We start from the raw sequence: 22,993 nt of genomic DNA on the forward strand, positions 1-22,993 counted from the left end.
ACCAATCTGAATCCACGCTTCAAGACTGCTTCGATCACGCGGATTGGAATATGTTCCGCATCGCGTCCAACAACAATATTGACGAATATGCTGATTCGGTGAGCGAGTTCATTAGGAAGTGCATTGACGATGTCGTACCCACAGCAACGATAAAAACATTCCCAAACCAGAAACCGTGGATTGACGGCAGCATTCGCGTGAAACTGAAAGCGCGAACCACTGCTTTTAACCAGGGCAAGGTGACCGGAAGCATGACCGAATACAAACAGTGTAGCTATTCTCTCCGCAAGGCAATCAAACAGGCTAAGTCTCAGTACAGAGACAAAATCAAGTCGCAATTCAACAGCTCAGACACAAGAGGTATGTGGCAGGGTCTACAGTCAATCACGGATTACAAAAAGAAAACCAGCCCCGTCGCGGACCAGGATGTCTTGCTCCCAGACAGGCTAAACAACTTTTTTGCCCGCTTTGAGGACAATACAGTGCCACTGACACGGCCCCCTACCAAAACCTGCGGGCTCTCCTTCACTGCAGCCGAGGTGAGTAAAACATTTAAACGTGTTAACCCTCGCAAGGCTGCAGGCCCAGACGGCATTCCCAGCCGCGTCCTCAGAGCATGCGCAGACCAGCTGGCTGGTGTGTTTACGGACATATTCAATCAATCCTTATCCCAGTCTGCTGTTCCCACATGCTTCAAGAGGGCCACCATTGTTCCTGTTCCCAAGAAAGCTAAGGTAACTGAGCTAAACGACTACCGCCCCGTAGCACTCACTTCCGTCATCATGAAGTGCTTTGAGAGACTAGTCAAGGACCATATCACCTCCACCCTACCGGACACCCTAGACCCACTCCAATTTGCTTACCGACCCAATAGGTCCACAGACGACGCAATCGCAACCACACTGCACACTGCCCTAACCCATCTGGACAAGAGGAATACCCATGTGAGAATGCTGTTCATCGATTACAGCTCAGCATTTAACACCATAGTACCCTCCAAACTCGTCATCAAGCTCGAGACCCTGGGTCTCGACCCCGCCCTGTGCAACTGGGTCCTGGACTTCCTGACGGGCCGCCCCCAGGTGGTGAGGGTAGGTAACAACATCTCCACCCCGCTGATCCTCAACACTGGGGCCCTACAAGGGTGCGTTCTGAGCCCTCTCCTGTACTCCCTGTTCACCCACGACTGCGTGGCCATGCACGCCTCCAACTCAATCATCAAGTTTGCGGATGACACTACAGTGGTAGGCTTGATTACCAACAACGACGAGACGGCCTACAGGGAGGAGGTGAGGGCCCTCGGAGTGTGGTGTCAGGAAAATAACCTCACACTCAACGTCAACAAAACAAAGGAGATGATTGTGGACTTCAGGAAACAGCAGAGGGAGCACCCCCCTATCCACATCGACGGGTCAGTAGTGGAGAAGGTGGAAAGTTTTAAGTTCCTCGGTGTACACATCACGGACAAACTGAATTGGTCCACCCACACAGACAGCGTTGTGAAGAAGGCGCAGCAGCGCCTCTTCAACCTCAGGAGGCTGAAGAAATTCGGCTTGTCGCCAAAAGCACTCACAAACTTCTACAGATGCACAATCGAGAGCATCCTGTCGGGCTGTATCACCGCCTGGTACGGCAACTGCTCCGCCCACAACCGTAAGGCTCTCCAGAGGGTAGTGAGGTCTGCAGAACGCATCACCAGGGGCAAACTACCTGCCCTCCAGGACACCTACACCACCCGATGTCACAGGAAGGCCATAAAGATCATCAAGGACAACAACCACCCAAGCCACTGCCTGTTCACCCCGCTATCATCCAGAAGGCGAGGTCAGTACAGGTGCATCAAAGCAGGGACCGAGAGACTGAAAAACAGCTTCTATCTCAAGGCCATCAGACTGTTAAACAGCCACCACTAACATTTAGCGGCCGCTGCCAACATACTGACTCAACTCCAGCCACTTTAAAAATGGGAATTGATGGAAATTATGTAAAAATGTACCACTAGCCACTTTAAACAATGCCACTTAATATAATGTTTACATACCCTACATTACCCATCTCATATGTATATACTGTACTCTATATCATCTACTGCATCTTGCCATCTTTATGTAATACATGTACCACTAGCCACTTTAAACTATGCCACTTTATGTTTACATACCCTACAGTACTCATCTCATATGTATATACCGTACTCTATACCATCTACTGCATCTGCCATGCCGTTCTGTACCACCACTCATTCATATATCTTTATGTACATATTCTTTATCCCTTTACACTTGTGTGTGTGTGTAAGGTAGTAGTTGTGGAATTGTTAGGTTAGATTACTGTTGGTTATTACTGCATTGTCGGAACTAGAAGCACAAGCATTTCGCTACACTCGCATTAACATCTGCTAACCATGTGTATGTGACTAATAAAATTTGATTTGATTTGATTTGATATTTTTGTACCCCAGGGAACTATACTGTACCCTTATTTTTACGTGTCTGTATGCCTGTCCGCCCGTCTGTCCCTCTTCCTGCCTGTCCGCCCGTCTGTCCCTCTTCCTGCCTGTCCGCCCGTCTGTCCCTCTTCCTGCCTGTCCGCCCGTCTGTCCCTCTTCCTGCCTGTCCGCCCGTCTGTCCCTCTTCCTGCCTGTCCGCCCGTCTGTCCCTCTTCCTGCCTGTCCGCCCGTCTGTCCCTCTTCCTGCCTGTCCGCCCGTCTGTCCCTCTTCCTGCCTGTCCTCCCGTCTGTCCCTCTTCCTGCCTGTCCTCCCGTCTGTCCCTCTTCCTGCCTGTCCTCCCGTCTGTCCCTCTTCCTGCCTGTCCGCCCGTCTGTCCCTCTTCCTGCCTGTCCTCCCGTCTGTCCCTCTTCCTGCCTGTCCTCCCGTCTGCCCCTCTTCCTGCCTGCCCGCCCGCCTCCCTGTTTGTTTGATTTTGTAAATTAAAAAATCTGACCATCAGAAATCTGTCCTCCTCCTTCCCTGACTTTTCCAGAATGTTTGTATTTTACACTGTTCATTTGTCAGAATTTTGAATTCTCAAACAAAAGTATTTAGAGCCTTTTTCCTTTTTAAAACTGAATCCGCCGAGACAATGTGCTGTAGGAAGTTGGTACCCAGCCAGGTGCTGATGCAACTCTCCTGACTGAGTGACAAACTGAATCCGCGGAGACAATGTGCTGTAGGAAGTTGGTACCCAGCCAGGTGCTGATGCAACTCTCCTGACTGAGTGACAAACTGAATCCACCGAGACAATGTGCTGTAGGAAGTTGGTACCCAGCCAGGTGCTGATGCAACTCTCCTGACTGAGTGACAAACTGAATCCGCGGAGACAATGTGCTGTAGGAAGTTGGTACCCAGCCAGGTGCTGATGCAACTCTCCTGACTGAGTGACAAACTGAATCCGCCGAGACAATGTGCTGTAGGAAGTTGGTACCCAGCCAGGTGCTGATGCAACTCTCCTGACTGAGTGACAAACTGAATCCACCAAGACAATGTGCTGTAGGAAGTTGGTACCCAGCCAGGTGCTGATGCAACTCTCCTGACTGAGTGAATGACAAATGATGAATGGGTGATAATTGTGCACCTTCACAATTACATTTAAATGAGGCCTGAGTGATTAGGAGGGTGAAGAGGTTGAATTAATTTGAACAATAGTGTATTGATGAGTTTGTTATGCCTATTTATCAGCAGCAAATAATTTGACCGCATGACTTGTGGGTTGATACCATTACTTTTACATTTTACTTTGTAAAAAACAGTTATGGGACTGTTTTATTTACTACAACTCTCTTTAATATTTATCACATTTATTGTAAATAAGAACATTTTAAATGTTGCACTAGGCCTTCTAAATAATTCATATTGGGCGGGAAACAATCGATGCCAGACAACCTGATCAGCTGATTGAAACGACACCTGAAACGATACCACATGTTCACACATAAGAGTTAGCCTGTAGACACGTTTACATTGGCAGTCGGATGAGGGACAATATATTAGGCCTATTATTTGTCAAATTGTACATGAAGAGATGGGCGCATCGCTTTATCAAATCCGCCACATGCAGGTAAAACATTGTGATTTCTATATAGTATCTGAAAAAGCATATTTTGCGCTTTTTATGACACTTACCTTTGATAAATAACTGAATTCAAGAGGTGCAGCTCTTTTTTTCAAATGTAACTTTTTCCAAGAATATTCGTGCTTCCCTGCATTCAGCTCATGACCACTCGGCAGCATAGCTCTGGCTACTAAGCAAAAACTAGTAACATAATAAACGTAACATTAAAATATGCTATTCTGTTGTTAATTGATGAATGGGCGCCAGCAACCAGAAATAAACCAATAATGGTGCATGTGATTTCAGTTAAGTTTTTGTTTGCGCCGAGGTGGAAACCAAGTACTTGCTCAATGTCTTTCCGTATCTGGTGAAAGATGAAACCAGGCCAGCGGGTGAGATACTAGTGTTGAAACTCGTGGACAAAGACAGGAATATGACCATGGTCAACTTCTTCACATTAATTACCCCTGGCAGACTTGTTGACTGCAGAGAAGACGAGCTTCTCGGAATAGTGAACAAATAAAGGCGGGAGCCTTTATTTTAAACCATAAAAATAAGACATCATGTCAAGTTGGCAGGTGCATTCTGATATGCTGAAAGGCCATTCAAACTGATCTACATTAGAATCCATTCTCTAGTGGTTCTGATATGCTGAAAGGCCATTCAAACTGATCTAGATTAGAATCCATTCTCTAGTGGTTCTGATATGCTGAAAGGCCATTCAAACTGATCTACATTAGAATCCATTCTCTAGTGGTTCTGATATGCTGAAAGGCCATTCAAACTGATCTAGATTAGAATCCATTCTCTAGTGGTTCTGATATGCTGAAAGGCCATTCAAACTGATCTAGATTAGAATCCATTCTCTAGTGGTTCTGATATGCTGAAAGGCCATTTAAACTGATCTAGATTAGAATCCATTCTCTAGTGGGTTCTGATATGCTGAAAGGCCATTCAAACTGATCTAGATTAGAATCCATTCTCTAGTGGTTCTGATATGCTGAAAGGCCATTCAAACTGATCTAGATTAGAATCCATTCTCTAGTGGTTCTGATATGCTGAAAGGCCATTCAAACTGATCTAGATTAGAATCCATCTTCCCCTTGTGCCCTAAACAACAGCCGACACTATTGTCCCCAGATGGTACTAGTTGGTCGGAACTTGGTCCCCAGATGGGACTTCCTGTTGACGCCAAATAAGGAGTTTCCTCTTGTGTCCCCACATTGATCACCTTCCCAGTCCCCACAATGTCATCTACCCTGATTTCAATGAATCAGTTACATTTGAAAGGGTGTATTTATTATAGATGTTGTTTAAGATTTGTTGATATTTTCGTCTTGTCTCCAGGTTGTCAGGAAAGTGGTGTCCCCAGAATGTGGTGTGAGAACAGGTGTCCCCAGAATGTGGTGTGAGAACAGGTGTCCCCAGAATGTGGTGTGAGAACAGGTGTCCCCAGAATGTGGTGTGAGAACAGGTGTCCCCAGAATGTGGTGTGAGAACAGGTGTCCCCAGAATGTGGTGTGAGAACAGGTGTCCCCAGAATGTGGTGTGAGAACAGGTGTCCCCAGAAGGTGATATAAACACGTGTGTGTGTGTCCTTTATCTTCCTCAGTGGGGAAAGAGAGAAATAAAGAAGTACATTTAAAGACAAACGTCGTCCTGAATAATTACTGCTGACTAATCTCTCCCTCTCGATTTCTCTCTCTCTACCATCCCTCTCTCTCTCTTTCCCTCTGTTCTGACTCTCTACACTCCCTCTCTCTCTCTTTCCCTCTGTTCTGACTCTACCCTCTCTCTTTCCCTCTGTTCTGACTCTCTACCCTCCCTCTCTCTCTCTCTCTCCCTCTGTTCTGACTCTCTCCCCTCCCCCCCTCTCTCCCTCTGTTCTGACTCTCTCCCCACCCCTCTCTCTCTCTCTCCCTCTGTTCTGACTCTCTACCCTCTCTCTTTCCCTCTGTTCTGACTATCTACCCTCCCTCTCTCTCTCTTTCCCTCTGTTCTGATTCTCTACCCTCCCTCTCTCTCTCTTTCCCTCTGTTCTGACTCTCTACCATCCCTCTCTCTCTTTCCCTCTGTTCTGACTCTCTACCCTCCCTCTCTCTCTCTTTCCCTCTGTTCTGACTCTCTACCCTCTCTCTCTCTCTCTTTCCCTCTGTTCTGACTCTCTCCCCCCTCTCTCTCTCTTTCTCTCTGTTCTGACTCTCTGCCCTCAATCTCTCTCTCTTTCCCTTTGTTCTGACTCTCTACCCTCCCTCTCTCTCTCTTTCCCTCCGTTCTGACTCTCTACCCTCCCTCTCTCTCTCTTTCCCTCCGTTCTGACTCTCTACCCTCCCTCTCTCTCTTTCCCTCTGTTCTGACTCTCTACCCTCAATCTCTCTCTCTCTCTCTCTCCCTCTGTTCTGACTCTCTACCCTCCCTCTCTCTCTCTTTCTCTCTGTTCTGACTCTCTACCCTCCCCCTCTCTCTCCCCCTAAGGGCTCCAGATCCTCTATCTGTTCTGACTATCTACCCTCACTGCATAGTATACACAGACTGTCTCTACCATCCCCCTCTCTCTTTCCCTCTATTCTAACTATCTACCCTCCCAGTATAGTATACACAGACTGGGGTGACGGTTCATCTTCCAACAGGACAACGACCATAAGCACACAGCCAAGACAACGCAGGAGTGGATTAGGGACAAGTCTCTGAATGTCCTTAAGTGGCCTTGACAATGATCCTAAGCCCGGACTTGAACCTGATCGAACATCTCTGGAGAGACCTGAAAATAGCTGTGCAGCAACGCTCCTCATCCAACCTGACAGAGCTTGAGAGGATCTGCAGAGAAGAATGGGAGAAATTCCCCAAATACAGGTGTGCCAAGCTTGTAGCTTCATACCCAAGAAGACTCAAGGTTGTAATCGCTGCCAAATGTGTTTCAACAAAGTACTGAGTAAAGTGTCTGAATACTTATGTAAATGTGATATCTAAGTTTTTTTTTAAATATACATTTGCACACAAAAAATAAACCGTTTTTGCTTTGTAATTCTGGGTTATTGTGTGTAGATTGATGAGGGGGGGAAAAACAATGTAATCCATTTTAGAATGAGGCTGTAACGTGACAAAATGTGTAAAAAGTCAAGGGGTCTGAATAGTTTCTGAATACACTGTATATCAGTATATTAGACTCTCTCTCTCTGCAGTGATGTTGTTTTCATCACTTCTGGTTTAACACTGACATCAAGTGGTGATTGTCCAAACTGCACCCCTGTTAAGATATAAAGCGAGAGAGAGAGCAGAGAGCAGAGAGTGTGAGAGAGAGAGAGCAGAGAGAGAGATAAGAGAGCAGAGCAGCGAGAGAGAGAGCAGAGAGCAGGGAAACGAGAGCAGAGATCAGGGAAGAGAGAGCAGAGAGAGCAGAGAAAAGAGAGAGAGCAGAGAGAGAAAAGAGAGCAGAGAGAGCGAGAGGGTGAGAGCAGAGAGAGAGCGACTGAGAGAGCAGAGCGAGAGAGCAGAGCGAGAGAGAGAGAGAGCAGGCTGGAGAGAGAGAGCAGAGAGCAGGCTGAGAGAGCAGAGAGCATTAGAGACGAGAGAGCAGAGAGCATTAGAGAGAGAGGGAGAGACCGGAGAGCAGGCTGAGAGAGCAGAGAGAGAGCAGAGAAAAGAAAAGAGAGCAGCAGAGAGAGCAGAGAGCAGAAAGAGAGAGCAGAGAACAGAGAGAAGAGAGAGAGAGCAGAGGGAGTGAGAGAGCAGAGAGAAGAGAGCAGAGAAAGCAGAGAGAGAGAGAGAACAGAGAGCAGAGAACGAGAGCAGAAAGAGAGAGAGCAGAGAGAGCAGAGAAAAGAGAAAGAGCAGCAGAGCAGAGAGAGAGCAGAGAGAGCAGAGGGAGAGAGAGCAGAGAGAGCAGAGAGAGCAGAGAAAAGAGAAAGAGCAGCAGAGCAGAAAGAGAGAGTAGAGAGCGTAGAGGGAGAGAGAGCAGAGAGGGAGAGAGAACAGAGAGAGCAGAGAGGGCAGAGAGAGCAGAGAGGGCAGAGAGGGCAGAGAGAGAGAGCGCAGAGAGAGCAGAGAGAGAGTAGGGAGAGAGCAGAGAGAGAGAGAGAAGAGAGAGAGCGCAGACAGAGAGAGTAGAGCGAGAGGGAGAGAGTAGAGAGTAGAGAGAGCAGAAAGAAGGCGGAGAGAGCAGAGAGAGAGAGCAGAAAGAGGGAGAGAGTAGAGAGAGAGTAGAGTAGAGAGAGAGCAGAAAGCAGGCTGAGAGTAGAGAGAGCAGAGAGTGAGAGAGAAAGAAGAGAGAGGACAGAGAGCAGAGAGAGAGAGCAGAGAGAGAGCAGAGAGTAGGCTGAGAGTGCATAGAGAGCAGAGTAGCAGAGTGAGAGAGACAGAGCGAGAGAGAGAGCAGAGAGAGATAGCAGAGAGAGAGCGAGCAGAGAGCAGGCTGAGAAAGCAAAGAGAGAGTGAGAGAGCAGAGGACAAAGAGAGAGAGCAGAGAGAGAGAGCAGGGAGGGCAGAGAGAGCAGAGAGAGAGCAGGGAGGGATAGAGCAGAGAGAGCAGAGAGTGAGCAGAGAGGGCAGAGAGAGAGCAGAGAGGGCAGAGAGAGAGAGCGCAGAGAGAGAGCAGAAAGAGAGAGAGAGTAGGGAGAGAGCAGAGAGTGAGCAGAGAGGGCAGAGAGAGCAGAGAGGGAGCAGAGAGGGAGAGAGAACAGAGAGAAAGAGCGCAGAGAGAGAGAGCATAAAGAGAGAGTAGAGAGAGAGGGAGAGAGTAGAGAGAGCAGAAAGAAGGCAGAGAGAGCAGAGAGAGAGAGTAGAGAGAGTGAGCAGAGAGGGCAGAGAGAGAGCAGAGAGGGCAGAGAGAGAGAGCGCAGAGAGAGAGCAGAGCGAGAGCAGAGAGTAGGCTGAGAGTGCAGAGAGAGCAGAGTGAGCAGAGAGAGAGAGAGCAAAGAGAGCAGAGAAAAGAGAGAGAGGGAGAGAGAGATCAGAGAACAGAGAGAGAGCAGAGAGCAGGCTGAGAGAGCAGAGCGAGAGAGGGAGAGAGCAGAGAGAGAGCAGGAAGATTTGAGAACAGAGAGAGAGAGAGCAGAGAACAGAGAGAGAGAGTGAAGAGAGAGGGCAGAGAGAGAAGAGAGGGAGAGAGAGCAGGGGGAGAGAGAGAGAGAGCAGAGAGAGAGAGCAGAGAGAGAACAGAGAGCAGAGAGTGCTGAGAGAGCAGAGAGCAGGGAGAGAGTAATAGAGAGCAAGAGAGCAGAGAGAGCAGAGAAAAGAGAGAACAGCAGAGCAGAGAGAGCAGAGAGAGAGCAGGCTGAGAGAGAAGAGAGAGCAGAGAGCGAGAGAGAGCAGGGAGGGAGAGAGCAGCGAGAGAGAGCAGAGAAAACAGCAGAGCAGAGAGCGAGAGAGAGCAGGGAGGGATAGAACAGAGAGAGCAGAGAGTGAGAGATAGAGCAGAGAGAAGAGAGAGGGCAGAGAGAGCAGAGAAAAGAGAAAGAGCAGCAGAGCAGAAAGAGAGAGTAGAGAGAGTAGAGAGTAGAGAGAGAAGAAAGAAGGCAGAGACAGCAGAGAGAGAGAGAGCAGAGAGAGAGAGAGTAGAGAGAGGGAGAGAGTAGAGTAGAGAGAGAGCAGAAAGCAGGCTGAGAGTAGAGAGAGCAGAGAGTGCGAGAGAGAGAAGAGAGGACAGAGAGCAGAGAGAGAGAGCAGAGAGAGCAGAGAAAAGAGAGAGAGAGCAAAGAGAGCAGAGAAAAGAAAGAGAGGGAGAGAGTGATCAGAGAACAGAGAGAGAGCAGAGAGCAGGCTGAGAGAGCAGAGCGAGAGAGGGAGAGAGCAGAGAGAGAGAGCAGAGAGAGAGCAGGAAGATTTGAGAACAGAGAGAGAGAGAGTGAAGAGAGAGGGCAGAGAGAGAGAAGAGAGGGAGAGAGAGCAGGGGGAGAGAGAGAGAGCAGAGAGAGAAAGCAAAGAGAACAGAGAGCAGGGAGAGAGTAATAGAGAGCAGAGAGAGCAGAGAAAAGAGCAGAGCAGAGAGCAGAGAGAGAGCAGGCTGAGAGAGAAGAGAGAGCAGAGAGCGAGAGAGAGCAGCGAGGGAGAGAGCAGCGAGAGAGAGCAGAGAAAACAGCAGAGCAGAGAGCGAGAGAGAGCAGGGAGGGATAGAGCAGAGAGTGAGAGATAGAGCAGAGAGAAGAGAGAGGGCAGAGAGAGCAGAGAAAAGAGAAAGAGCAGCAGAGCAGAAAGAGAGAGTAGAGAGAGTAGAGAGAGAAGAAAGAAGGCAGAGACAGCAGAGAGAGAGAGCAGAGAGAGAGAGAGTAGAGAGAGGGAGAGAGTAGAGTAGAGAGAGAGCAGAAAGCAGGCTGAGAGTAGAGAGAGCAGAGAGTGAGAGAGAGATAAGAGAGAGGACAGAGAGCAGAGAGAGAGCAGAGAGTAGGCTGAGAGTGCAGAGAGAGCAGAGTGAGCAGAGTGAGAGAGAGAGCAGAGAGAGCAGAGAAAAGAGAGAGAGGGAGAGAGTGATCAGAGAACAGAGAGAGAGCAGAGAGCAGAGAGCAGAGCGAGCAGAGAAGAGAGAGAGAGAGAGAGGGCAGAGAGAGCAGAGAGCAGAGTGAGAGAGAGAGCAGAGAGAGCAGAGAAAAGAGAGAGAGGGAGAGAGTGATCAGAGAACAGAGAGAGAGCAGAGAGCAGAGAGAGAGAGCAGAGAGAGAGCAGGAAGATTTGAGAACAGAGAGAGAGAGAGAGAGCAGAGAACAGAGAGAGAGTGAAGAGAGAGGGCAGAGAGAGAGAAGAAAGGGAGGGAGAGCAGGGGGAGAGAGAGAGAGAGCAGAGAGAGACCAGAGAGCAGAGAGTGCTGAGAGAGCAGAGAAAAGAGAGAACAGCAGAACAGCAGAGAGAGAGCAGGCTGAGAGAGAAGAGAGAGCAGGGAGGGAGAGAGCAGAGAGAGAGAGCAGAGAAAACAGCAGAGCAGAGAGAGCGAGAGAGAGCAGGGAGGGAGAGAGCAGAGAGTGAGAGATAGAGCAGAGAGAAGAGAGAGGGCAGAGAGAGCAGAGAAAAGAGAAAGAGCAGCAGAGCAGAAAGAGAGAGAGAGCAGAGAGAGAGCAGAAAGAGAGAGTAGAGAGAGGGAGAGAGTAGAGAGAGAGCAGAAAGCAGGCTGAGAGTAGAGATAGCAGAGAGTGAGAGAGAGAGAAGAGAGAGGACAGAGAGCAGAGAGAGAGAGCAGAGAGTAGGCTGAGAGTGCAGAGAGAGCAGAGTGAGAGAGAGAGCAGAGTGAGAGAGAGAGAGAGAGATAGCAGAGAGAGAGAGAGAGAGAGAGAGAGCAGAGAGAGAGAGCAGAGAGCAGAGAGCAGAGTGAGAGAGAGAGCAGAGAGAGAGAGAGGGAGAGAGAACAGAGAGAGCAGAGAGAGAGCAGAGAGGGCAGAGAGAGAGAGCGTAGAGAGTGAGCAGAAAGAGAGAGAGAGTAGAGAGAGAGGGAGAGAGAGAGAAGAGAGAGGGCAGAGAGCAGAGAGAGCAGAGGGAGAGAGAGCAGAGAGAGCAGAGAGAGAGGGTAGAGAGAGCAGAGAGAGAGCAGAGAGAGAGCAGAGAGCAGAGAAAAGAGAAAGAGCAGCAGAGCAGAGAGAGAGAGCAGAGGGAGAGAGAGAAGAGAGAGAGCAGAGAGGGCAGAGAGAGAGAGTAGAGAGAGAGAAGAGAGAGAAAGCAGAGAGTGAGAGAGAGAGAAGAGAGAGGGCAGAGAGCAGAGAGCAGAGAGAGAACAGAGAATAGAGAGCAGAAAGAGAGCAGAGAGAGAGAGCAGAGTACAGAGAGAGAGATAGCAGAGAGAGAGCGAGCAGAGAGCAGGCTGAGAGAGCAGAGAGAGAGCGGAGAGCAGAGAGAGCAGAGAGAGAGAGAGAGAGCAGAAAGCAGGCTGAGAAAGCAAAGAGAGAGTGAGAGAGCAGAGGGCAAAGAGAGAGAGCAGAGAGAGAGAGCAGAGAGGGCAGAGAGAGCGAGAGAGAGAGCAGAGAGGGCAGAGAGAGCAGAGAAAAGAGAGAATAGAGAGCAGAGAAAGCAGAGATCAGAGAACAGAGAGAGCAGGCTGAGAGAGCAGAGAAAGAGCAGAGAGAGAACAGAGAATAGAGAGCAGAAAGAGCGCAGAGAGAGAGAGCAGAGTACAGAGAGAGAGATAGCAGAGAGAGAGCGAGCAGAGAGAGAGCGGAGAGCAGAGAGAGAAAGAGCAGAGAGCGAGCAGAAAGCAGGCTGAGAAAGCAAAGAGAGAGTGAGAGAGCAGAGGGCAAAGAGAGAGAGCAGAGAGAGAGAGAGCAGAGAGGGCAGAGAGAGCGAGAGAGAGAGCAGAGAGGGCAGAGAGAGCAGAGAAAAGAGAGAACAGAGAGCAGAGAAAGCAGAGATCAGAGAACAGAGAGAGCAGGCTGAGAGAGCAGAGAAAGAGCAGAGCGAGAGAGGGAGAGAGCAGAGAGTGAGATAGCAGAGAGAAGAGTGAGGTTAGAGAGAGCAGAGAGAGCGAGCAGAGAGAGAGCAGGAAGAGTAGAGAACATATAGAGAGAGCAGAGAGAGAAAGAAGAGAGAGAGCAGAGAGAGAGAGAGCAGAGAGAGCAGAGAAAAGAGAGAGAGCAGAGAGAGAAAAGAGAGCAGAGAGAGCGAGAGGGTGAGAGCAGAGAGCAGGCTGAGAGAGCAGAGAGAAGAGAGCAAGCTGAGAGAGCAGAGAGCATTAGAGGCGAGAGAGCAGAGAGCAGGCTGAGAGAGCAGAGAGAGAGCAGAGAAAAGAGAGCAGCAGAGAGAGCAGAGAGCAGAAAGAGAGAGCAGAGAACAGAGAGAAGAGAGAGAGAGCAGAGGGAGTGAGAGAGCAGAGTGAAGAGAGCAGAGAAAGCAGAGAGAGAGAGAGAACAGAGAGCAGAGAACGAGAGCAGAAAGAGAGAGAGCAGAGAGAGAAGAGAAAAGAGAAAGAGCAGCAGAGCAGAGAGAGAGCAGAGAGAGCAGAGGGAGAGAGAGCAGAGAGAGCAGAGAGAGCAGAGAAAAGAGAAAGAGCAGCAGAGCAGAAAGAGAGAGTAGAGAGCGTAGAGGGAGAGAGAGCAGAGAGGGAGAGAGAACAGAGAGAGCAGAGAGGGCAGAGAGGGCAGAGAGAGAGAGCGCAGAGAGAGCAGAGAGAGAGTAGGGAGAGAGCAGAGAGAGAGAGAGAAGAGAGAGAGAGCGCAGACAGAGAGAGTAGAGCGAGAGGGAGAGAGTAGAGAGTAGAGAGAGCAGAAAGAAGGCGGAGAGAGCAGAGAGAGAGAGCAGAAAGAGGGAGAGAGTAGAGAGAGAGTAGAGTAGAGAGAGAGCAGAAAGCAGGCTGAGAGTAGAGAGAGCAGAGAGTGAGAGAGAAAGAAGAGAGAGGACAGAGAGCAGAGAGAGAGAGCAGAGAGAGAGCAGAGAGTAGGCTGAGAGTGCATAGAGAGCAGAGTAGCAGAGTGAGAGAGACAGAGCGAGAGAGAGAGCAGAGAGAGATAGCAGAGAGAGAGCGAGCAGAGAACAGGCTGAGAAAGCAAAGAGAGAGTGAGAGAGCAGAGGACAAAGAGAGAGAGCAGAGAGAGAGAGCAGGGAGGGCAGAGAGAGCAGAGAGAGAGCAGGGAGGGATAGAGCAGAGAGAGCAGAGAGTGAGCAGAGAGGGCAGAGAGAGAGCAGAGAGGGCAGAGAGAGAGAGCGCAGAGAGAGAGCAGAAAGAGAGAGAGAGTAGGGAGAGAGCAGAGAGTGAGCAGAGAGGGCAGAGAGAGCAGAGAGGGAGCAGAGAGGGAGAGAGAACAGAGAGAAAGAGCGCAGAGAGAGAGAGCATAAAGAGAGAGTAGAGAGAGAGGGAGAGAGTAGAGAGAGCAGAAAGAAGGCAGAGAGAGCAGAGAGAGAGAGTAGAGAGAGTGAGCAGAGAGGGCAGAGAGAGAGCAGAGAGGGCAGAGAGAGAGCAGAAAGAGAGAGAGAGTAGGGAGAGAGCAGAGAGTGAGAGAGAGAGAAGAGAGAGGACAGAGAGCAGAGAGAGAGAGCAGAGCGAGAGCAGAGAGTAGGCTGAGAGTGCAGAGAGAGCAGAGTGAGCAGAGTGAGAGAGAGAGCAAAGAGAGCAGAGAAAAGAGAGAGGGGGAGAGAGTGATCAGAGAACAGAGAGAGAGCAGAGAGCAGGCTGAGAGAGCAGAGCGAGAGAGGGAGAGAGCAGAGAGAGAGAGAGCAGAGAGAGAGCAGGAAGATTTGAGAACAGAGAGAGAGAGAGAGTGAAGAGAGAGGGCAGAGAGAGAAGAGAGGGAGAGAGAGCAGGGGGAGAGAGAGAGAGAGCAGAGAGAGAGAGCAGAGAGAGAACAGAGAGCAGAGAGTGCTGAGAGAGCAGAGAGCAGGGAGAGAGTAATAGAGAGCAAGAGAGCAGAGAGAGCAGAGAAAAGAGAGAACAGCAGAGCAGAGAGCAGAGAGAGAGCAGGCTGAGAGAGAAGAGAGAGCAGAGAGCGAGAGAGAGCAGGGAGGGAGAGAGCAGCGAGAGAGAGCAGAGAAAACAGCAGAGCAGAGAGCGAGAGAGAGCAGGGAGGGATAGAACAGAGAGAGCAGAGAGTGAGAGATAGAGCAGAGAGAAGAGAGAGGGCAGAGAGAGCAGAGAAAAGAGAAAGAGCAGCAGAGCAGAAAGAGAGAGTAGAGAGAGTAGAGAGTAGAGAGAGAAGAAAGAAGGCAGAGACAGCAGAGAGAGAGAGCAGAGAGAGAGAGTAGAGAGAGGGAGAGAGTAGAGTAGAGAGAGAGCAGAAAGCAGGCTGAGAGTAGAGAGAGCAGAGAGTGAGAGAGAGATAAGAGAGAGGACAGAGAGCAGAGAGAGAGCAGAGAGTAGGCTGAGAGTGCAGAGAGAGCAGAGTGAGCAGAGTGAGAGAGAGAGCAGAGAGAGCAGAGAAAAGAGAGAGAGGGAGAGAGTGATCAGAGAACAGAGAGAGAGCAGAGAGCAGAGAGAGAGAGCAGAGCGAGCAGAGAAAAGAGAGAGAGAGAGGGCAGAGAGAGCAGAGAGCAGAGTGAGAGAGAGAGCAGAGAGAGCAGAGAAAAGAGAGAGAGGGAGAGAGTGATCAGAGAACAGAGAGAGAGCAGAGAGCAGAGAGAGAGAGCAGAGAGAGAGCAGGAAGATTTGAGAACAGAGAGAGAGAGAGAGAGCAGAGAACAGAGAGAGAGTGAAGAGAGAGGGCAGAGAGAGAGAAGAAAGGGAGGGAGAGCAGGGGGAGAGAGAGAGAGAGCAGAGAGAGACCAGAGAGCAGAGAGTGCTGAGAGAGCAGAGAAAAGAGAGAACAGCAGAACAGCAGAGAGAGAGCAGGCTGAGAGAGAAGAGAGAGCAGGGAGGGAGAGAGCAGAGAGAGCGAGCAGAGAAAACAGCAGAGCAGAGAGCGAGAGAGAGCAGGGAGGGATAGAGCAGAGAGAGCAGAGAGTGAGAGATAGAGCAGAGAGAAGAGAGAGGGCAGAGAGAGCAGAGAAAAGAGAAAGAGCAGCAGAGCAGAAAGAGAGAGAGAGCAGAGAGAGAGCAGAAAGAGAGAGTAGAGAGAGGGAGAGAGTAGAGAGAGAGCAGAAAGCAGGCTGAGAGTAGAGATAGCAGAGAGTGAGAGAGAGAGAAGAGAGAGGACAGAGAGCAGAGAGAGAGAGCAGAGAGAGAGCAGAGAGTAGGCTGAGAGTGCAGAGAGAGCAGAGTGAGAGAGAGAGCAGAGTGAGAGAGAGAGCAGAGCGAGAGAGAGAGCAGAGAGAGAGAGAGAGCAGAGAGAGAGAGCAGAGAGCAGAGAGCAGAGTGAGCAGAGTGAGAGAGAGAGCAGAGAGAGAGAGAGGGAGAGAGAACAGAGAGAGCAGAGAGAGAGCAGAGAGGGCAGAGAGAGAGAGCGTAGAGAGTGAGCAGAAAGAGAGAGAGAGTAGAGAGAGAGGGAGAGAGAGAGAAGAGAGAGGGCAGAGAGCAGAGAGAGCAGAGGGAGAGAGAGCAGAGAGAGCAGAGAGAGAGGGTAGAGAGAGCAGAGAGAGAGCAGAGAGAGAGCAGAGAGCAGAGAAAAGAGAAAGAGCAGCAGAGCAGAGAGAGAGAGCAGAGGGAGAGAGAGAAGAGAGAGAGCAGAGAGGGCAGAGAGAGAGAGAGTAGAGAGAGAGAAGAGAGAGAAAGCAGAGAGTGAGAGAGAGAGAAGAGAGAGGGCAGAGAGCAGAGAGCAGAGAGAGAACAGAGAATAGAGAGCAGAAAGAGAGCAGAGAGAGAGAGCAGAGTACAGAGAGAGAGATAGCAGAGAGAAAGCGAGCAGAGAGCAGGCTGAGAGAGCAGAGAGAGAGCGGAGAGCAGAGAGAGCAGAGAGAGAGAGAGCGAGCAGAAAGCAGGCTGAGAAAGCAAAGAGAGAGTGAGAGAGCAGAGGGCAAAGAGAGAGAGCAGAGAGAGAGAGCAGAGAGGGCAGAGAGAGCGAGAGAGAGAGCAGAGAGGGCAGAGAGAGCAGAGAAAAGAGAGAATAGAGAGCAGAGAAAGCAGAGATCAGAGAACAGAGAGAGCAGGCTGAGAGAGCAGAGAAAGAGCAGAGAGAGAACAGAGAATAGAGAGCAGAAAGAGAGCAGAGAGAGAGAGCAGAGTACAGAGAGAGAGATAGCAGAGAGAGAGCGAGCAGAGAGAGAGCGGAGAGCAGAGAGAGCAGAGAGAGAGAGAGCGAGCAGAAAGCAGGCTGAGAAAGCAAAGAGAGAGTGAGAGAGCAGGCTGAGAGAGCATAGAAAGAGCAGAGCGAGAGAGGGAGAGAGCAGAGAGTGAGCAGAGAGTGAGATAGCAGAGAGAAGAGTGAGGTTAGAGAGAGCAGAGAGAGCGAGCAGAGAGAGAGCAGGAAGAGTAGAGAACATATAGAGAGAGCAGAGAGAGAAAGAAGAGAGAGAGCAGAGAGAGAGAGAGAGCAGAGAGAGACAGCAGAGAGAGCAGAGGGAGAGACAGAGAGCAGAGTTCAGAGAGAGAGAGAGAGCAGAGTAGGCTGAGAGAGCAAAGAGAGAGAGCGAGGAGAGGGAGAGAGAGAGCAGAGAGCAGGCTGAGAAAGCAAAGAGAGAGTGAGAGAGCAGAGAGGGAGAGCAGAGAAGGCAGAGAGAGCAGAGGGAGAGAGAGAGCAGAGAACAGGGAGAGAGAGCAGAGAGCAGGCTGAGAGAGCAGAGATATCGGAGAACAGAGAGCAGGCTGAGAAAGCAAAGAGAGAGTGAGAGAGCATAGAGTGAGACCAGAGAGAGAGAGAAGAATAGCAGAGAGGGAGAGAGAGCAGAGAGAGAGCAGAGCGTGAGAGATAGAGCAGAGAGAAGAGAGATGGCAGAGAGAGCAAAGAAAAAAGAGAGAGAGCAGAGAGAGCAGAGCAGAGAGAGCAGAGAACAGAGAGAGCAGAGAGAGACAGCAGAGAGAGCAGAGAGACAGCAGAGAGAGAGCAGAGTGAGAGAGAACAGAGAGGGCAGAGAGAGCGAGAGCAGAGAGAGAGAAAGCAGAGAAAGCAGAGAGAGCAGAGACTGAGATAGCAGAGTGAGGCTGAGAGAGAGCAGAGAGAGATCAGAGAGATAGCAGAGAGAGCAGAGTGAGAGAGAGGAGAGAACAGAGAGAGAGAGCAGAGAGAGAGATAGCAGAGAGAAAGCGAGCAGAGAGCAGGCTGAGAGAACAGAGAGAGCAGAGAGGGCAGAGCAGAGAGAGCAGAGGGAGAGAGAGAGCAAAGCACAGAGAGAGAGAGTGCAGAGAAATACTTCTGTCACACCCTGATCTGTTTCACCTGTCCTTGTGATTGTCTCCACCCCCTCCAGGTGTCGCTTATTTTCCTTGGTGTATTTATCCCTGTGTTTCCTGTCTCTCTGTGCCTTGTATGTTCAAGTCAACCAGTGTGGTTGACTATTCTCTTCTACTAGTACTCCCGGTTTTGACCTTTGCCTGTTTTGTGGACTTCATTCCCGCCTGCCTGCCATTCTGGATCTCTGAACTGGTTTTGACCTTTTGCCTGTCTATGACCATTCTCTTACCTACACCTTTTGGATTGAGCTGAGAGAGCAGAGAGAGAGCGGAGAGCAGAGAGAGCAGAAAGTGAGAGAGAGCAGAGAGTGCAGAGAGAGAGAGAGCAGAGAACAGAGAGAAGAAAGAGAGCAGAGGGAGTGAGAGAGCAGAGAGCAGAGAAAAGAGAGAGTAGAGAGGGATTAGAAAGCAGGCTGAGAAGGAGAGAGAGCAGAGAGAGAGAAGAGAGTGAGAGAGCAGAAAGCAGAGAGAGCAGAGAGCGAGCAGAGAGAGATTATTTATATATAAATATATATATATATACATATATATTTGATTTTTGTTTTTCGATATGTATACTTTGACAATGTAAGTAATAATGAACTTGCCATGTCAATAAAGTCAATTGAATTGAATTGAAATTGAGAGAGCAGAGAGAGAGAGTGAACTCTGTTGCTATAGTAACCCTGCATCACAACACTCTGTTGTACAATTTGTTTAATTCAATTCCACATATTTAATTGTTTGTATTTCATTGCATATTAGTCTCATGTTTCAACCAGTCGCAGGTTAACGTCAACCTGACAGAGGAAACGTAACATCAATAACCAAACTGTTTTCACAATTAACATGCTTTTCTTGTTTCAACTATGTTTTATTATGAAAAGTACAATATATCCTTGTATACTTGTACAACTATGGAGCGTATGTCCATATATAATTATACAATTTGTTATTCAACATAAAAGACAACAAATTATCACATTGGTATTTTAACAGTGTTATTGTCACAATTATAGGAAGACACGCATGTGTGTGTGAGACCAGTGTGTGTGTCCAGAGTGTGTGTGTGTCCACTGTGTTTGTGTGTGTGCGTGTGTATCCAGCATGTGTGTATCCACTATGTGTGTGTTTGGCCAGTGTGTGTGTGTCCTGTGTGTGTGTGTGTGTTTCTCCAGTGTGTGTGTGTGTGTGTGTGTGTGTGTGTGTGTGTGTGTGTGTGTGTGTGTGTGTGTGTCCAGTGTGTGTGTGTGTGTGTGTTTGTTTGTCCAGTGTGTGTGTGTGTGTGTCCTGTGTGTCCAGTGTCAGTGTGTGTGTGTGTTTGTCGAATGTGTGTGTGTGTGTGTGTGTGTGTGTGTGTGTGTGTGTGTGTGTGTGTGTGTGTGTGTCCAGTGTGTGTGTGTCTGTCCAGTGTGTGTGTGTATCTGTCCAGTGTGTGTGTTTGTGTGTCAGGTAATTATTTACACTGAGACTGACACTGAGTCGCCATCCCACCAAACCCTAAACCCTGGATAGAGGGGCTCAGTGAATGTGGAGGTGAATGTGATCAGGTGGGTCAGTGTGTCAGAGGAGGCTCTATAGAAGGACAGAGTGCCGGCTGGCCAGTCCAGATACACTCCTACTCTGTGGGAGCTGGAGGAGGGGACGCCTATGGTAGTGGGATTATTGTTGTGCCAGGCAGAGTAACTGTTGTCATCGCAGTCCAGAATCCAGGACTTGTCATTGTATCCAAGATAACAGTCATTACCCCCTCCTCTCCTGCTGATTCCTTTATATGTCACTCCTATAACAGCCTCTCTCCCACTCCACTCTACCTCCCAGTAACAGCGCCCAGTCAGACCCTCTCTACACAGCACCTGTCCCCAGCCCTCAAATCTCTCTGGGTGATCAGGATACGGCTGCTCCTCTCTCCTACATGTCACCTTTCTGTTCTCCTCAGACAGAGAGAGGAGTCTGTCTACTGTGTTTAGGTCCAGTGTGAGATCACAGACATCTGATGGATGAAACCAGACACAATATTAGAAATCATCATCATTCACATTAGAATGTTAACTCACTTTTCACTAATTCATTTAATGTAGATGTTTCTAGGTATCAAAAGGAGAAGTTAAGGTAACTTGAGACTTGTTGAATGATCATATGTTATACTGTATGGTAATATAAAACACACTTATTCACATTAATTACACACACACACACACACACACACACACACACACACACACACACACACACACACACACACACACACTGTTTGTAAACTTTGGTGTCCCTGATTTCTGCTTCTGTAGAACTACAGCTGATATTTAATATGCCTAAGTAAGTAATGATGGTGGTCTTTGACTTTGACTTAACTTGAATTAAGACTTATTCTTAGTCATATTCTTCACAGCAGTCAACACTCACATTTTCTAAGTCCAGGTTTCATTCTGTTCTCTCCACCATGTTCCACACTGTAGCGGTAAGCAGAAGAACAGACAGTCATTGAGGGATACACCTGAACTCACACACACACACACACACACACACACACACACACACACACACACAGCATAACTTTGTCCAAGTGGTGGTCAGAATGTTTGTCTTAACTAGCACGCACACACGCACGCACGCACGCACGCACGCACGCACGCACGCACACACACACACACACACACACACACACACACACACACACACAGCATAAAACTTTGTCCAAGTGGTGGTCAGAATGTTTGTCTTAACCAGCCTGCTAAGTCAAACATGTCTGATATGAACATTGACATAAACCCTCTACATACTTGAGTTTCTCCAGTCTGCAGTGTGGATCCTCCAGTCCAGCAGAGAGCAGTCTGACTCCTGAGTCTCCTGGGTGATTGTAGCTCAGGTCCAGCTCTCTCAGGTGTGAGGGGTTTGACCTCAGAGCTGAGACCAGAGAAGCACAGCCTTCCTCTGTGACTAGACAGCCTGACAGCCTGCAAAGAGACAAATCATATTAAAATCACACTGATATTCTTTGGTGGTGAAAATAGTGGCAGTATATTTTTCTCCATATTCATGTCACACCCTGATCTGTTTCACCTGTCTTGTGATTGTCTCCACCCCCTCCAGGTGTCGCTTATTTCCCTGGTGTATATATCCCTGTTTCCCTGGTGTATATATCCCCGTGTTTCCCTGGTGTATATATCCCTGTGTTTCCCTGGTGTATATATCCCTGTGTTTCCCTGGTGTATATATCCCTGTGTTTCCCTGGTGTATATATCCCTGTGTTTCCCTGGTGTATATATCCCTGTGTTTCCCTGGTGTATATATCCCTGTGTTTCCCTGCTGTATATATCCCTGTGTTTCCCTGGTGTATATATCGCTGTGTTTCCCTGGTGTATATATCCCTGTGTTTCCCTGGTGTATATATCCCTGTGTTTCCCTGGTGTATATATCCCTGTGTTTCCCTGGTGTATATATCCCTGTGTTTCCCTGGTGTATTTATCCCTGTGTTTCCCTGGTGTATATATCCCTGTGTTTCCCTGGTGTAGATATCCCTGTGTTTCCCTGGTGTATATATCCCTGTGTTTCCCTGGTGTATATATCCCTGTGTTTCCCTGGTGTATATATCCCTGTGTTTCCCTGGTGTATATATCCCTGTGTTTCCCTGGTGTATATATCCCTGTGTTTCCCTGGTGTATTTATCCCTGTGTTTCCCTGGTGTATATATCCCTGTGTTTCCCTGGTGTATATATCCCTGTGTTTCCCTGGTGTATTTATCCCTGTGTTTACCTGGTGTATATATCCCTGTGTTTCCCTGGTGTATATATCCCTGTGTTTCCCTGGTGTATATATCCCTGTGTTTCCCTGGTGTATTTATCCCTGTGTTTCCCTGGTGTATATATCCCTGTGTTTCCCTGGTGTATATATCCCTGTGTTCCCCTGGTGTATATATCCCTGTGTTTCCCTGGTGTATTTATCCCTGTGTTTACCTGGTGTATATATCCCTGTGTTTCCCTGGTGTATATATCCCTGTGTTCCCCTGGTGTATATATCCCTGTGTTTCCCTGGTGTATATATCCCTGTGTTTCCCTGGTGTATATATCCCTGTGTTTCCCTGGTGTATATATCCCTGGTGTATATCTCCCTGTGTTTCCCTGGTGTATATATCCCTGGTGTATATATCCCTGTGTTTCCCTGGTGTATATATCCCTGTGTTTCCCTGGTGTATATATCCCTGTGTTTCCCTGGTGTATATATCCCTGTGTTTCCCTGGTGTATATATCCCTGTGTTTCCCTGGTGTATATATCCCTGTGTTTCCCTGGTGTATATATCCCTGTGTTTCCCTGGTGTATATATCCCTGTGTTTCCCTGGTGTATATATCCCTGTGTTTCCCTGGTGTATATATCTCTGTGTTTCCCTGGTGTATATATCCCTGTGTTTCCCTGGTGTATATATCCCTGTGTTTCCCTGGTGTATATATCCCTGGTGTATATATCCCTGTGTTTCCCTGGTGTATATATCCCTGTGTTTCCCTGGTGTATATATCCCTGTGTTTCCCTGGTGTATATATCCCTGTGTTTCCCTGGTGTATATATCCCTGTGATTCCTGTCTCTCTGTACCAGTTCGTCTTGTATGTTTATCAAGTCAACCAGCGTTTTTCCCTACTCCTGCTTCTATTTTTTGATAGTCCTCCCGGTTTTTGTCCCTTGCCTGTTCTCTGGACTCCGTACCCGCCAGACCATTCTGCCTGTCCTGACCTCTAGCCTGCCCTGACCTCTAGCCTGCCTAACCATTCTGCCTGTCCTGACCTCTAGTCTGCCTGACCATTCTGCCTGTCCTGACCTCTAGCCTGCCTAACCATTCTGCCTGTCCTGACCTCTAGCCTGCCTGACCATTCTGCCTGTCCTGACCTCTAGCCTGCCTGACCTCTAGCCTGCCTGACCTCTAGTCTGCCTGACCATTCTGCCTGTCCTGACCTCTAGCCTGTCCTGACCTATCCTGCCTGACCATTCTGCCTGTCCTGACCTCTAGCCTGCCTGACCATTCTGCCTGTCCTGACCTCTAGTCTGCCTGACCATTCTGCCTGTCCTGACCTCTAGCCTGCCTGACCATTCTGCCTGTCCTGACCTCTAGCCTGCCTGACCATTCTGCCTGTCCTGACCTCTAGCCTGCCTGACCATTCTGCCTGTCCTGACCTCTAGCCTGCCTGACCATTCTGCCTGTCCTGACCTCTAGCCTGCCTGACCATTCTGCCTGTCCTGACCTCGAGCCTGCCTAACCATTCTGCCTGTCCTGACCTCTAGCCTGTCTGACCATTCTGCCTGTCCTGAC

General features: G+C 49.1%; 3 protein-coding genes across 3 annotated transcripts in view; 1 reads left to right on the forward strand and 2 right to left on the reverse strand.

Moving 5' to 3' along the window:
- The window catches only part of LOC139537693 (NLR family CARD domain-containing protein 3-like), a 426,333-nt gene that overhangs the window by 331,260 nt on the left and 72,080 nt on the right, over positions 1-22,993 (forward strand). The gene's annotated exons all lie outside the window — the stretch shown is intronic.
- Positions 1-22,993, reverse strand: part of LOC139540780 (NLR family CARD domain-containing protein 3-like) — a 301,765-nt gene that overhangs the window by 269,306 nt on the left and 9,466 nt on the right. The window lies entirely within an intron of this gene.
- LOC139564352 (stonustoxin subunit beta-like) lies at positions 18,543-20,610 on the reverse strand. The gene is made up of 3 exons (XM_071384202.1): positions 20,476-20,610; positions 20,099-20,145; positions 18,543-19,685 (listed from the first exon to the last, which is right to left on the reverse strand). The coding sequence occupies exons 2-3, from the start codon at positions 20,118-20,120 to the stop codon at positions 19,153-19,155; spliced, it is 555 nt and encodes a 184-aa protein (XP_071240303.1). The 5' UTR covers positions 20,121-20,145; positions 20,476-20,610; the 3' UTR covers positions 18,543-19,152.

The sequence above is a fragment of the Salvelinus alpinus genome, chromosome 1 (genome assembly GCF_045679555.1).
Source record: "Salvelinus alpinus chromosome 1, SLU_Salpinus.1, whole genome shotgun sequence".
Lineage (NCBI taxonomy): Eukaryota > Metazoa > Chordata > Actinopteri > Salmoniformes > Salmonidae > Salvelinus > Salvelinus alpinus.

Excerpts from the sequence above, each read along its gene's own strand:
- LOC139564352 (XM_071384202.1), bottom strand. The coding sequence starts at position 20,120 with ATGAAACCTGGACTTAGAAAAT. Across the intron at positions 19,686-20,098 it reads GAAACCTGGACTTAGAAAAT|ATGTCTGTGATCTCACACTG; the intron begins GTGAGTGTTGAC and ends TTCATCCATCAG.